General features: G+C 40.4%; 1 protein-coding gene across 6 annotated transcripts in view; it reads left to right on the forward strand.

Moving 5' to 3' along the window:
* The window catches only part of NUBPL (nucleotide binding protein like), a 153515-nt gene that overhangs the window by 99054 nt on the left and 41311 nt on the right, over window positions 1-13150 (forward strand). For all 6 annotated transcript variants that reach the window (XR_005225548.2, XR_006291800.1, XM_043549708.1 and 3 more), the window contains exon 8: window positions 10319-10404. Coding sequence is in view for 4 of the 6 variants with exons in the window: in XM_043549708.1 (XP_043405643.1) it covers window positions 10319-10404 (86 nt within the window). In the remaining 2 variants the exon portion in view is untranslated. The remainder of the gene's footprint in view (window positions 1-10318; window positions 10405-13150) is intronic.

Consider the following 13150-nt stretch of genomic DNA (forward strand, 5'->3'; position numbering starts at 1 on the left):
TGCGAGTCAGCAAGGCAGCCTTTTTTGGCAGCTTTTTGTGGGCACTTTTGCAGAAGTTAGCTGGTGTTTTTTTGTTAAAACTCAGGTTTGTTGTGTGAGATTGTTGCATGTTGATTCAGACATCCACATGGATTTGTGTCATGTCATATGCTGTCCCATACATGCATTCCAGTTTTCCACAGTGCAGTTTTTGTATGATTGCACTTAAAGAAAATCCTTATAGGTTTAGGTCAATTTAAATAGTGGACAGATCTATAATCCTCATTGGTGTGACTATATAACTTTTTTTGTTTTATTCATCAAGATATAATTCATATACTAAATTTTTTTTCTTTTGTCAGATATAGCGCAGCTGGTGGTTGAAGAATGCGGATAATTACCCAGGGTTATCTAATTTTTGGACACACTTAGTATTTCAGTGTGAGTCTTCTGTCCACAGCAGACATTATAAATATAATTTGTAGATCCAAATATAGTACAGGTTAATGCATGAATGGCTCAGAACTTTTTCAATATAGATTTAAATGTGAGTATCTCTTTGATGGTGCACGCAGATTGATTTAACACATATTTCAGGGACTGTTTGAAGTGATTATATATTCAGTCAGACTTCTATGAACATTTTTAGTCCTGGAAAATAGTATCTAAGTATTGGAAAAAGCAGCACAGTATACTGTATTTACTATCTGAGGTACTCTCTGGGCTTTGCCAACAGAGGCGTAAATATATGATAAGTACTAGATCAGCTGTGATGGCTACATTTGTAGACCAAGTATTATGAACAGGAAGATACAACAAGTGTACTCGCAAAAAGAAAAGGAGTACTTGTGGCACCTTAGAGACTAACAAATTTATTTATTTATTAGTAACAGCTCACTTCATCGGATGCATTCAGGGTACTATTGGTCTGACAGTTACAAAAGGTGAGAGACCCCCATATGATTAATGATACCGTATCCTCTTCTCTAGTTATTTCCTGAGAGGGTGACAAAATAAATGCTTTAAAACATACCGACTATAGGATGGTGTTTGGAGGTAACTAAAGCTGCACCTTAGTGCCGTGTCTTCCTTTACAAATAAAACATATGCTCTTCTGTGGAAATTAGACCTCCTTCACCACATTTTCATCCCTTGGCTTGAAAGTTTCCCAGAAGTGGTGCTTTTTTTAAAAAAAGAATGATTGTCCATCAAAGGAGAACATTCAGATTTTGATTTAATCTGTAGATAATCAGGCAAGTGAGCATTCAAGGCTGTATGATTGGTGGAGTGTGACAAGGCAGAAAGAGGCAAGAGCTGATAACTCAGAAAAGGGAGAAGTATGCAGAGTCTCCGAGGCAGTGACTATTTTGATTTATATAATAAAAAAGATGTTTGTACAAAGGCTCTGGGTGCCCTAATACTTAATTAATATCACAACATAATCCCCACAGTATAAAAATGGTCATTCAGACAGGAACTCAACCAATTAGCCTCCTACAAAAAAAAAGAAGTCCTTTCTTCCCCATTATCATTTCAGGAACATACTCTCAGCCATCTCCCAAAATCCTGCCAAACACATTTCTTTTTTTAATGTACCCATAGTGTCACATTTGGGCTATTTTGGATCAAGGGGGAGCAAGTTCCAGAGTCTAGGAGACCTCACAGTAAATACCCTGCTAGCAGCCCCCTTTCCTTTAACAAAAAGGGATCCACCTTGAGAACCTCTGCGGATTGTTGCTGTGGCAGTATGGAACAGGGAGAGTGGCAGTCTCTCAAGCAGGCAGTTCTGAGACTGTTCAGGGCTTTATAGGTCATAGTTAACACCGTAAACTCTACTTTGAAATGAGTAGACAACTAGCATGGATCCCAGAGTACTGTTGTCCTATGCTCCCAGCATGTTGTCTCCACTCAGTAAGCAAGCTGCTTTATTCTACATCAGCTTCAGCCTCTGAATGTATTGAGGCTTTGCGCCATGAAGAAGGCATTGCAATAGTCTAATTTTGAAGTAACAGGGCCTTGGGTAATGTTGTCAAGATCTGCATCCAAAAGGAAAGGTCACAACTGTCTAGCCAGACACAGATGTTAAAATGTGGACTGGGTTACTGCTGTAATATTATCATCCAGCAGCAGCTTGGGGTCTAGAACTGCCCCTAAATTGTAAACCCTGATAACTAGTGGTGAATGCACCCCCTCAATTAAAGGGACTCCTGTTGTGCCCCATCTCCTCTTGCTGCTTTCCCCAACCCACCTCCTTCACCTCAATCTGGTGTGGGTTGAGCTTCAGACAACTCCCTCTCCTGCATGACCCAGTCGCAACTAGATATGGGCTGAGGTGTGGAACTGCAGTCAGAGTTGGATGAGATAGAGATCTACACCTGGGTGCCATCAGCATACTGAAAATACTGCTCCCTATGCCTCCTTCGACAGCTCCATATATATGTTGAACAGGAGGGTTGACAGCATGGTACCCTGTGGTACAGGACATCTAAGAGCCCTTCAGGAATAGGAGCAAATGATAGCTATTATCCACTGAGATCTCTCCAAGAGAAAAGAATGAAGATGCTGAAGGGAAGCCCTGTTCATTCCCACCAGTGTCCTCAGGTGAGTTAACAACAATTCATGATCAAAGGCATCTTGTAGACCTAATAATATCGGCATGGACACCTGATCTTCATCCACACCCGTCAATGCAGTCCCTGTGCCCTGGCCAGGTCTATACCCAGACTGACAAGAGTCAAGGAGATCAAAGGAATCTAGGTACTGAGAGAATTCTCACTACAGCCTTCTCTCCACAATCTTACCCAAGAGGGAATATGTGACACTGGCCAAGAATTAATTAGAGTGTCAACATCAAACAATGACTTTCTGAGCAAAGTCAAAACTAACGATGAAACACTGGTGCTTCCTTCAAAACAATAGGCAGCCTGCTCTCTAACAGAAGTATCGACAGTCTCCACAAGTCGAGGACCAAGAACTTTTCCACTAGCCTTCAGAAAACAGGAAGGACATGGATCCAAAGTACAGGTTGTGGGACTGAGTTTTCTCCACACCTCCAGTACCTCAGTGAGCATCACCAGCTGAAACTCTAGCACAGAAAATAAGGCCCTTGGTTCCTTCCAGACCTTGCACTGTCACCACAGAAGCAAACAGCTCATCCCTAATCTGATCAAATTTATCTGAAAAATAACAAGACATTTCATCACAATGGGAGCAGCTCAAAGCAGTTATAGAGTGGAGGCAGTACAGATTCTTCAGTTTATCTACAATCTGGAAATCTTGTCTAAAAGAATCTTGTTCTTTTAGTGGAAAAGGGGGATTCAAAGCTGGAGGAAAGTGTGAGACATGGTCAGATCAAGCCGTCTGTCATTGCACTGCGGTCTGCATGTGACTCTGTAATGGGGGCACTCACCTCTTGAGCGCCACCTGCTGATGCATGCAGTACTGCAGGCCTTTCACGCACTTGGCACCCCTGATAGATTGTTGAGCTCACTTGACAGGTCTTCAGTGGCCCAGTCGCACAATCAAAATGAACCCTTTCTGGGGTAGCAAAAGAGTTCTTACTAGGGCCTTCAGTCCTTTAAATTCAATCCTTCATTCGGGTTTCCCAATAAACCTTGTCCCTGTCTTGGGGTTGATACCACTTTCCTGGTTGGGGGAACCCTGAGTAGTGGGCTGGGATCCTGTAAACAGTAGCCGCATACTGCTTACTTCAGTCTTCTGCCGTTATTTCTTTGGTCTCTTCCCACCTGGTCCCTTTACCTCAGGTTTTCTCTCAGCTTAGGCAAATGCAGCCACAAACAAACTCTGGTTATCCCTTGAGCTCCTTTGGCCAGAGAGGAGCTCTGTGCTTTGCTCTTTTTGTCCCGACTACAAACTGACCTGCTAAGGCCCTGCAGCTCCTTTTATCTGAGCCTGCTGGACTTCCATGAATCTCTCTAGCCACTCCTTTCCTGGGGCAGGGTGTAGTAGGACTGCGGGGCCTCCAGCTGGGGGCCACAAAGACCAGGTACACCCCATCACAGATCCCTTCCAAGAACACCATGTCACTCTGTATCTGCAGAAGGAGATGCTACAGAGATACCTTGTATCTCATTGTCCAGAGCACTACATTTACAGCACTGCTGGGCAGATAATTACCATTACTCATGTTCCTTTATATATTAAGTAGTATTTCTAGGTTGCCAAGAATTTGGCTGTACACAAGGCCCATTCCATAACCTCTTGTGACCTGCACTCCTCCCGATAAATTCTGAATAGTTCCAATGTATGCAGATACTTTTTTATAAAAAAGTAGAATAGTTCCTTCAATGCTTTTAACTTCCTGTGTAAGATTAGCTCCCTAGTCAGAAGTCAGTGTTAATGTGATGTATATTAACAGTGATCAAACTGCATGTCTGGAGTTGAATGGAATGCAAATAACACTGACACGCTACTGTTATTTCATTTTATGCATGTTAAATATTAAAATTATAGTAGAATAGTTTGTATTAGTACAACCCACATCAGTGGTTTTCAACCAATATATTTCCAAATTACTTAAATAAAAACAAGTAGATTAGTCACTTACATTTATCCAGGCTGAACTTAGAAGTCTGTAGTATACTCAAGGCACAGAAATTATTCTTCTGCACAGAAATGTGCACATAAAATATGAAGAATTTCAGGACATGCCGTGATAGCATTTTGATCTGTTCAACTTCTTGTTTGTGCAATTAATCAACCTTGTGTATGGTTCAGTCTGAAAGGCAACTATTTAAAAATTGCACATTTTTCTTCAAGAGACCTCCTGCATGTATGAATTCAGTCATATTTGATTACTTTAGGGATCAAGTAATGTTTTACTATTGTTGGCTGCTATTAACCCTGGAGAGCCAACACAGCAAAAAAGTAGAGAGCTGGATTCTTTCTTGTGCATCAATAGAACTATTTACTTCAGTTACACCTGTGTGACAATTTTGAAAGGAGTGGAGTTGCACATGTGTCCCTTAGAGCCTAAATTGGCCTATACAAGTTCTATTACTAGTGGTTATGTATTAAAAAACAAAAAACCCACCTGAAGCCTCAGATCCCAGGGTGAGTTTGCTGTGCTGACAATTTAAACAAAAAACATACCAACCAAATGAAAACCTTTCAAAAAGACCATGTTTAATATGAAGGTAGAGACACAATTGCCCAGCGTGACATTTTTAAAGAAACAAGGTGGGTGAGGTAATATCTTTTATTAGGCCAGCTTCTGTTGGTGAGAGCGACAAGCTCTCAAATTACACAGAGCTCTTCTTCAGGATTTAGAGAGTCACTTTTGAGGGTTAGACTTAACGTTCCAGTGGTCAGTAGTTTATAAAGGGTTAAATGATTGATAGATATTGTAATAAATTGTTATATATTCTTATAGAATCCAGTGAGTCAGTAGGTAGGTTATATCCATGGCTTATAACCATCTACAACACATACTACTCACATCTGTAACATGCTTATAGCATCTATTAATCATTTCTTAACCCTTTATAAACCTTTTATAAATGGAACCAGAATACAAACTGTTACCCCTGTAAGAGCAGAACTGCACTTATACTGTAATACTCAGCTATGTTTGGCTAAACTCTTTCAGAAATTAAGTTATTGAAAATGGTTCAGATTCTCCTTGAATAAAAAGAAAATAAATACTAAATACTTATTTTTATTGCAGGCACTGTTGATATGCGGTACTTGCTGGAGACCTCATTGAATTTACATTTTGATACAAGAAATTTAAATTAGGAAAAGGTCTATCTCATTTTAATTTGGAAGAGAATGGGATAGAAATACTGAGGACACTGTTAAGTAGTTTGGGCCATAGGGAATCATTTTAGCATCAGATGAGAAAACTCACCAAATTATCATAATTTATATAGATTTTTTTTAAAAAAAACCTGTTCTTTTCTCTGAGCCACTGTTTTGAAATTATGCAAGATTTTTGTGCTGTTACTATATCTATATGGTCAGTAGAGGGAGCACAAGTTCTCACTCCCTTCCCAAAGATGTACTGTCCTTGGTGATGATGCCAATAGAGGTAGATAAACTAAAGAGATTTATATTGCTTTCTGCTCCTGAAGAAACAAGAAGAACTCAGTGCTCGCAAAGGGAAAAGAACAAAACTAGTTGGGAAAGAAATGTTATTGTCAGTGGCCCAGATCATCTTTTCTGAAGGTCAAAGGGGATGTGGAGGAGAAAATGTCACTGCCCACCCTCCCAGCCTTAACCCATTGGTAGCATAAGATCTCCTCCTAAGGTCATTTGGATTAAACCCAAACCTGTGTTGATCGTGGGATATATGGACAGCTAGGGCTTTCCATGTAGGGACCTTGTGCTTCCCACACCAGCTCTGGCACCATACTCGACCTAAAATCTGACAGTGTGTCTATATTGGCACTACACTATCAGAAGCTCCCTGATTGCAGCTCCCATCAAGACTCCTTTGGTCAAGGCTCTGCAGAAAAGACAATATACCCTTGAGCTGCAATATCTTCCTGGGTAAATTGTGTGGGACTATAGGAATAATGCTCTGTTACTTCCCAGTCTCCACCTCTTCCTCCCATGCTGATCGTTGGACCCACAGAGGGATTAGTAATGGGCCCAGGACGGGTATGGAGATAGTGTTGCAGAGGAGAGGGAACACTTACTGGGCTAATGTTTTAAGAAAGTAGTGTAGGCAATGGAGAGCAAACAAAAATGTAATGTTAGAAATAAATACTTGATACTTCTATACTTTGGTCTAAACATGGCAAGTGAATAACAATTTCTGTGATTTGATGTGGATGAGGACGTTTTGAAGTACATAACTACTTGAGAGTCACATCACTCTAAAATATAGGAGGCCCTAGAATCAGATTGTTGATATTGGCAATGCTTTGTTTACTCCTCTTATTAATTTTGGGCAAAAAGGTGCAATGGGAAAATGTATAAATTGTATTTGATACTTCCCATTCATGGGTGCAGGATCTTTGCTTTACCACACATGTTAAACTAGCTTGTAAGAAATGGGAATTTGCGATATTTAACAGATCATTTTTAGCGTTTCCTTGCCCCCCTCAGCGGGACTACTTCTTCACTTTCTTCACATTTATTAATTTGAATTGTTGGCTGCGGTTGGTTGAATACTCCATTAAAATGTTCTCACCATGATTCCTTTTGTGTTTACAATCTTCCATCTTTTGCTTTTATGGTATCACTGTGACTCTGTGAAACCATAATGACAATTGCTTACACACCAGAAACAGTTTCTTAGAGTCACCTCTTTCTGATGCTTCTTCACCTTCTCTTGCTTTTTTATCCAGCTGTTTTCTCTCATCTTTGACATAACTTTTGTCTCTCTAGAGTCTACCCTTGCACTGTTAGTTGTTTTTCTTGCTGTGTTACCTATGCTTGCCTCTCTTTTAAGGCTTTTCTTCCCTCTATCAGTTTCCATGTGTGACTGTATCCACACTTCTTTTCTTCATCCTCTTGATACAAGTGAATTTGTGGTGGCTTCCAGCAAACATCTCTAAAGCAAGCCCATTGTTCCTCTATGTCGTTCAACACTGGAGGATAATTAATTTTATTGTGATTTGTAACAAAACATGTTCTTATAATTCGAGTCAGCTAATTCCCATTCCACTAAGGTTGGTATTGTCAAGGATTATTCAACTCCGTCCACGTGAATGTCATCTTGCCTGCTTGAGTAGGGTACTGAATACGGTCTGAATGGAGTCGTCTTCATCCAGTCCAATTTTAGAAGCAGAAGTAGAGAATGCAATTAAGCAGCTAAAATATGGCAAATGACAATACATCCTGCAATGGGAGTATGCAGAAAAAGTTAGAAATAAAGAAGTTGTATCCAAAAGATGAAAGAATAGCTTGACAAAAAAAGTGAGAAAAGCGAAAGAAGCATAAATGAGAGGCAACTCCAAGAAATTGTTCCAGGTGTGTAAGCAGTTATCATCATACTTCCCAAGTCACAGTGGTGTCTGTCACAGTTCAGGGCAGTTGCATCTGTATTCCCCCTCCATGATCCAGCAAGGACACCCACTCTCAGGCTTTCACTTCTCTAGCTATCACCTTTGTTGGGCAGAGACCTGCATCTCTCTCCCTGCTTACTGAGATTTTTTCCAGGCTGCACAGTTCCCTGCCTACACCGTGTTATTCCCCAGCAAGGAAGACTGCCTAAACAGGATGCCTCTGTACTTTGCTTACTCTTCGAAGGCTATAAATAGTGTAATTGCCACAGTTCATTACCACATAGTTCTTTATAAGCAAGCACATGTATTCTTATAGTAAAAACGTTAGAGAAAACATATTAAAAACAATAAAAGAACCTACACACATACTACTAAGCTTACCTGAGATTGCCCTGTGACTCCAACAAGGGCTGTGGCTGGTGAACAGTCCTTTAAAGCCCAGAGTTTTTCCTGTGATTACATAATAATGAGGAGTCCTTTGGCTCAGAACAAGCACACTTGTGAATCTTAGTCACTTCTTTATCCATTTTGGGTCTTCGAAGAGACTGTAAATAGGTATTCAGCAAGACAATGGGTTTTCTCCTCAAGGCATACCTTCTAAAGGATGGATCTGGATATTAATTTATAATACAGTTTGGGAAAAAGAACTTTGCCTAGAGGATTGGAAGAAAGGTGGGATCGGTAAATTATTAAAAAAGAAGTGGTATACGATAACTTATGAGGAATAACATTATTTTCAGTACCTAGAAAAGTGTTTTGCAGTATGCTGTGGAACAGAGTCAAACTGGATATAGATGAAAAACTGTGTAATGAGCAAGCAGGCTTTAGACCAGAAAGATTGTGTGTAGATCACATGTTTATATTGAGACGATTGATTGAGAAAGGGCTTCCCTATGATAGAAGATTAGTCTTGAACTTCATAGATTTCACCAAGGCTTTTGAATGCATTCATAGAGAGTTGCTGAGGAAGATCCTGCAACAAAAAAGTTTCCTATAAACAGTGTCACTGATCAAGATGCTTTATAAAGGTCAAAATGCTGTAAGAGAGAGAAAGACAGGGGCCGATTGGTTTGATATCATCACTGGAGTGTGGCATTTTATTACCCTTTCTTTACTGCATTATGATAGAGCAACATCAAAGGAAGATACAGGAGTTATGTGGAGTAGAGGAAAACTTTAAGCTCCTGAATTTGCAGATGACATGTTGTACATGGATTATGATGCCATGAAAATGATAACTATTAATGTTAAAAGCAAGGGTGCTAAAGTAGGATTAAGAATAAGCCAAAAGAAAATGCAAGTCATGATTGTTGAAAGAGGAGTCAGCAATGATGGCGCTTATGTGATTGATGGTGAAGACTACAGGATTATTAGTGATTTTGTATATCTTGGAAGCACAGTTAGTGCTGAGTGCCAACTCTGTAAGGAGGCGTAAGCAAAAATTTGGACGATAAATAGAGCTTTTTTGTGACTGGCAAATATTTGGAAAAACAGGGAGACTCACACAAGAGCCAAGATAAAATTGTACAATGTTATTATGATACCAGTATTGTTATATAATTTTGAAACTGGGCAAATAGCAGAAGCCCATAACAGAAAACTTGATGCATTCCAACATAGACGCTTGCTGAGAATACTTGGTGTCCATTGGTGGAATAAATAGTAACTAATGCTGATGTAAAGACAATGATTTGAGAAAAAAGGCTGAAGTGCTTTGGGCATATTGTACAGATGTAAAAAAACCCGTATTTCTAGACAAAAAGCCAAAACATACATATTCGTACTCATGCAAGTAGTCTTGTTCACATGAGAAATCCTAAAGCACTCAGAGGAACTATTCCTAGTGTAGCGGTTGCAGGCTCATGCCCATAGATCACTTGTATCAATTGGCGTAACCCTGTCACAAAGCCAGTGGGCTGGTCATAGGGTGTCTTGTCTGCCTTATTACTTGGAGATAGGCTATTGTTACAGTTAATCCAAAGGTTCTCCAACTTTTTCATACAGTGGACCACATTTTTATGAACACATTGTCTCATGGAGCATCTCTCTTCCCTTCTGTGATTGCATGGGCAGCACTCCCTTTCCCTCCCAATAATATAGCAACTACAACAATTGTTTACATAGAAAAATAATATTAGAAAGCATATAATGTATTTTAGCTCTCTGTACCATAATTTGGGAACCTTGGGTCCGGTCATTTTATAATCTAAAACTAAACTCTTCAGCATCATTTTTATTTTTTGCGTATATTTTAAGTATATAAAGAAGCAACTTTTTCTTCAGTGAAGTAAAATACTCCAAAATAAGCTTGGTAGTATAATTTACAGTATAAGTTTTAAACCTAATTTTATGTTTTCTGTTCCCAGGGGCAGTGATTGTTTCCACTCCACAAGACATTGCTTTACTGGATGCACGCAAAGGAGCTGAGATGTTTCGAAAAGTCCATGTGCCTGTAAGCATTTAGAAAGAAATATATTGAATTCTTCCAAAAGGTGAAACATTTCTAAATTGTGGAGACAGGTGAATTTTTTAAATGAACTACTGAATTTCAGGTTTCAGAGGAGTGGCTGTGTTAGTCTGTATCAGCAAAAACGAGGAGTCCTTGTGGCACCTTAGAGACTAACAAATTTATTTGGGTGTCATAAATATAAAGGAAAGGGTAACCACCTTTCCGTATACAGTGCTATAAAATCCCTCCTGGCCAGAGGCAAAACTCTTTCACCTGTAAAGGGTTAAGAAGCTAAGATAACCTCGCTGGCACCTGACCCAAAATGACCAATGAGGGGACAAGATACTTTCAAATCTGGAGCGGGCGGGGGGTGGGGGGGGGACAAAGGGTTCTGTCAGTCTGTGTGATGCTTTTGCCGGGAACAGATCAGAAATGCAAGCCTTCCAACTCCTGTTAAGTTAGTAAGTAATCTAGCTACCCTAGAGTTCAGAGTGGGGAAGGAACGTTGACATTGGGCTATAACCCACTTCATCAGATGCGTGGAGTGAAAAATAGGTGGGCAGGTATAAATATACAGCACATGAAAAGAAGGGAGTTGTCTTTGCAAGTTGCTAACGAAGCCAATTCAATCAGGGTGGATGTGGCCATTCCCATCAGTTGACAAGAAGCTGTGAGTATCAACAGAGGGAAAATTATTTTTTGTAGTGACCCAGCCACTTCCAGTCTTTATTCAGGCCTAATTTGATGATGTCAAGTTTGCACATTAATTCCAGTTCTGCAGTTTCTCGTTGAAGTCCATTTTTGAAGTTTTTTTTGTTGAAGAATGGCCACTTTTAAGTCTGTTATTGAGTGTCCAGGGAGACTGAAGTGCTCTCCTACTGGTTTTTGAATGTTACAATTCTTGATGTCTGATTTGTGTCCAGTGCCCCTCTGCCATGTACACTGGCCAAACCGGACAGTCTCTACTCAAATGAATAAATGGACACGTCCACTATGATTGAATTGGCCTCATTAGCACTACAAAAAGTAATTTTCCCTGTGTTTACATTCCCCCCTTCTTGTCAGCTGTTGGGAATGGGCTACGTCCACCCTGACTGAATTGGCTTCGTTAGCACTGACCTCCCTCTTGGTAAGGAAACTCCCATCTTTTCATGTGCTGTATGTTTATACCTGCCTACTTTTTTTCACTCTGTGCATCTGATGAAGTTATTGCCCATTAAAGCTTATGCCCAAATAAATTTGTTAGTCTCTAAGGTGCCTCAAGGACTCCTCGTTGTTTTTACTGAATTTCACAAATTCTGTTTCGGTAAAACACCTAAAAACTAGTATATTTCTCTAGCCTGTGATATTAAAGGCAGAAGAATTTAAGAATTTAATTGAGATCACAGTACCACTTGATGTTCTAAAATAAAATGACCTTATAGTCCCAAATAGACTGGATTATAAATCAGCCTTCTGTGTATGTTATATATCCAATCTTTATGTGCACCATATTCCTTTGCTAGTGACTAGGTAGTGGTTTGCACAAAAAAGTTACTTTCCGTTCAGATTTTCATGTTGTTTGTTAGAGAAGAAACACCCCAAATTGGAACATGTTTTGAGGTTTGGATCTAGAGTCAAACTTGGCTCAGGAGTAGGGACCATTTCTGGAAAACTAAAATAACAAAGTAGGTATACAGTGCTTAAGACAACATTTCAGGTGGTTAGCCTTGTCATGGGGTTTACTCACTATTGAGTGCCTCTGTTTGGCTGTGTCCATAGATTAAGCTCCAGTCAGGTCTGATACCCCTCCTTTCGGCAGCTGTTCTCAACAAATCCCCTCTTGTTCTCTAGGATTCGCAGTGCTCCCTCTTCTAAATGAGCTGCATGTCCAGCTTATCGAGAAAAGCTGGATGAGCACAAGTCCATGGGGCCAGATGCAGTACATCCGAGGGGCTGAGGGAGATGGCTGATGTGATTGCAGAGCCATTGGCCGTTATCTTTGAAAACTCGTGTTGTTCCAGGGAGGTCCCAGACAATTTGAAAAAGGCAAATATAGTGCTCATCTTTAATAAAGGGAAGAAGGAGAATCCAGAGAACTACAGATTGGTCAGCCTCACCTCAGTCTCTGGAAAAATCATGGAGCAGGTTCTCAAGGAATCCATTTTGAAGCACTTGGAGGAGAGGGAAGTGATCAGGAATAGTCAACATGGATTCACCAAGGGCAATTCATACCTGACCAACCTGATTGCCTCCTATGACGAGATAACTGGCTCTGTGGATATAGGGAAAGTGGTGGATGTGATATATCTTGACCTCTTAGCAAAGCTTTTGATTTGGTCTCCCACAGTATTCTTACCAGCAAGTTAAAGAAGTATGGGCTGGATGAATGGACTATAAGGTGGATAGAAAGCTGGCTAGATCACCAGGCTCAACGGGTAGTGATCAACTGCTCGATGCCTAGTTGGCAGCTGGTATCAAGCGGAGTGTCCTAGGGGTCGGTCCTGAGCCCGGTTTTGTTCAACATCTTCATTAATGATCTGGATGATGGGATAGATTGCACCCTCAGCAAGTTCGCAGATGACACTAAGCTGGGGGGAGAGGTGGATAAGCTGGAAGGTAGGGATAGGATCAAGAGTGACCTAGACAAATTGGAGGATTAAGTCAAAAGAAATCTGGTGAGGTTCAACAAGGACAAGTGCAGAGTCCTGCACTTAGTATGGAAGAAACCCAGGCACTGCTACAGGCTGGGGACCAACTGGCTAAGCGG

Source organism: Chelonia mydas, chromosome 6 (genome assembly GCF_015237465.2).
Source record: "Chelonia mydas isolate rCheMyd1 chromosome 6, rCheMyd1.pri.v2, whole genome shotgun sequence".
Classification (NCBI taxonomy): domain Eukaryota; kingdom Metazoa; phylum Chordata; order Testudines; family Cheloniidae; genus Chelonia; species Chelonia mydas.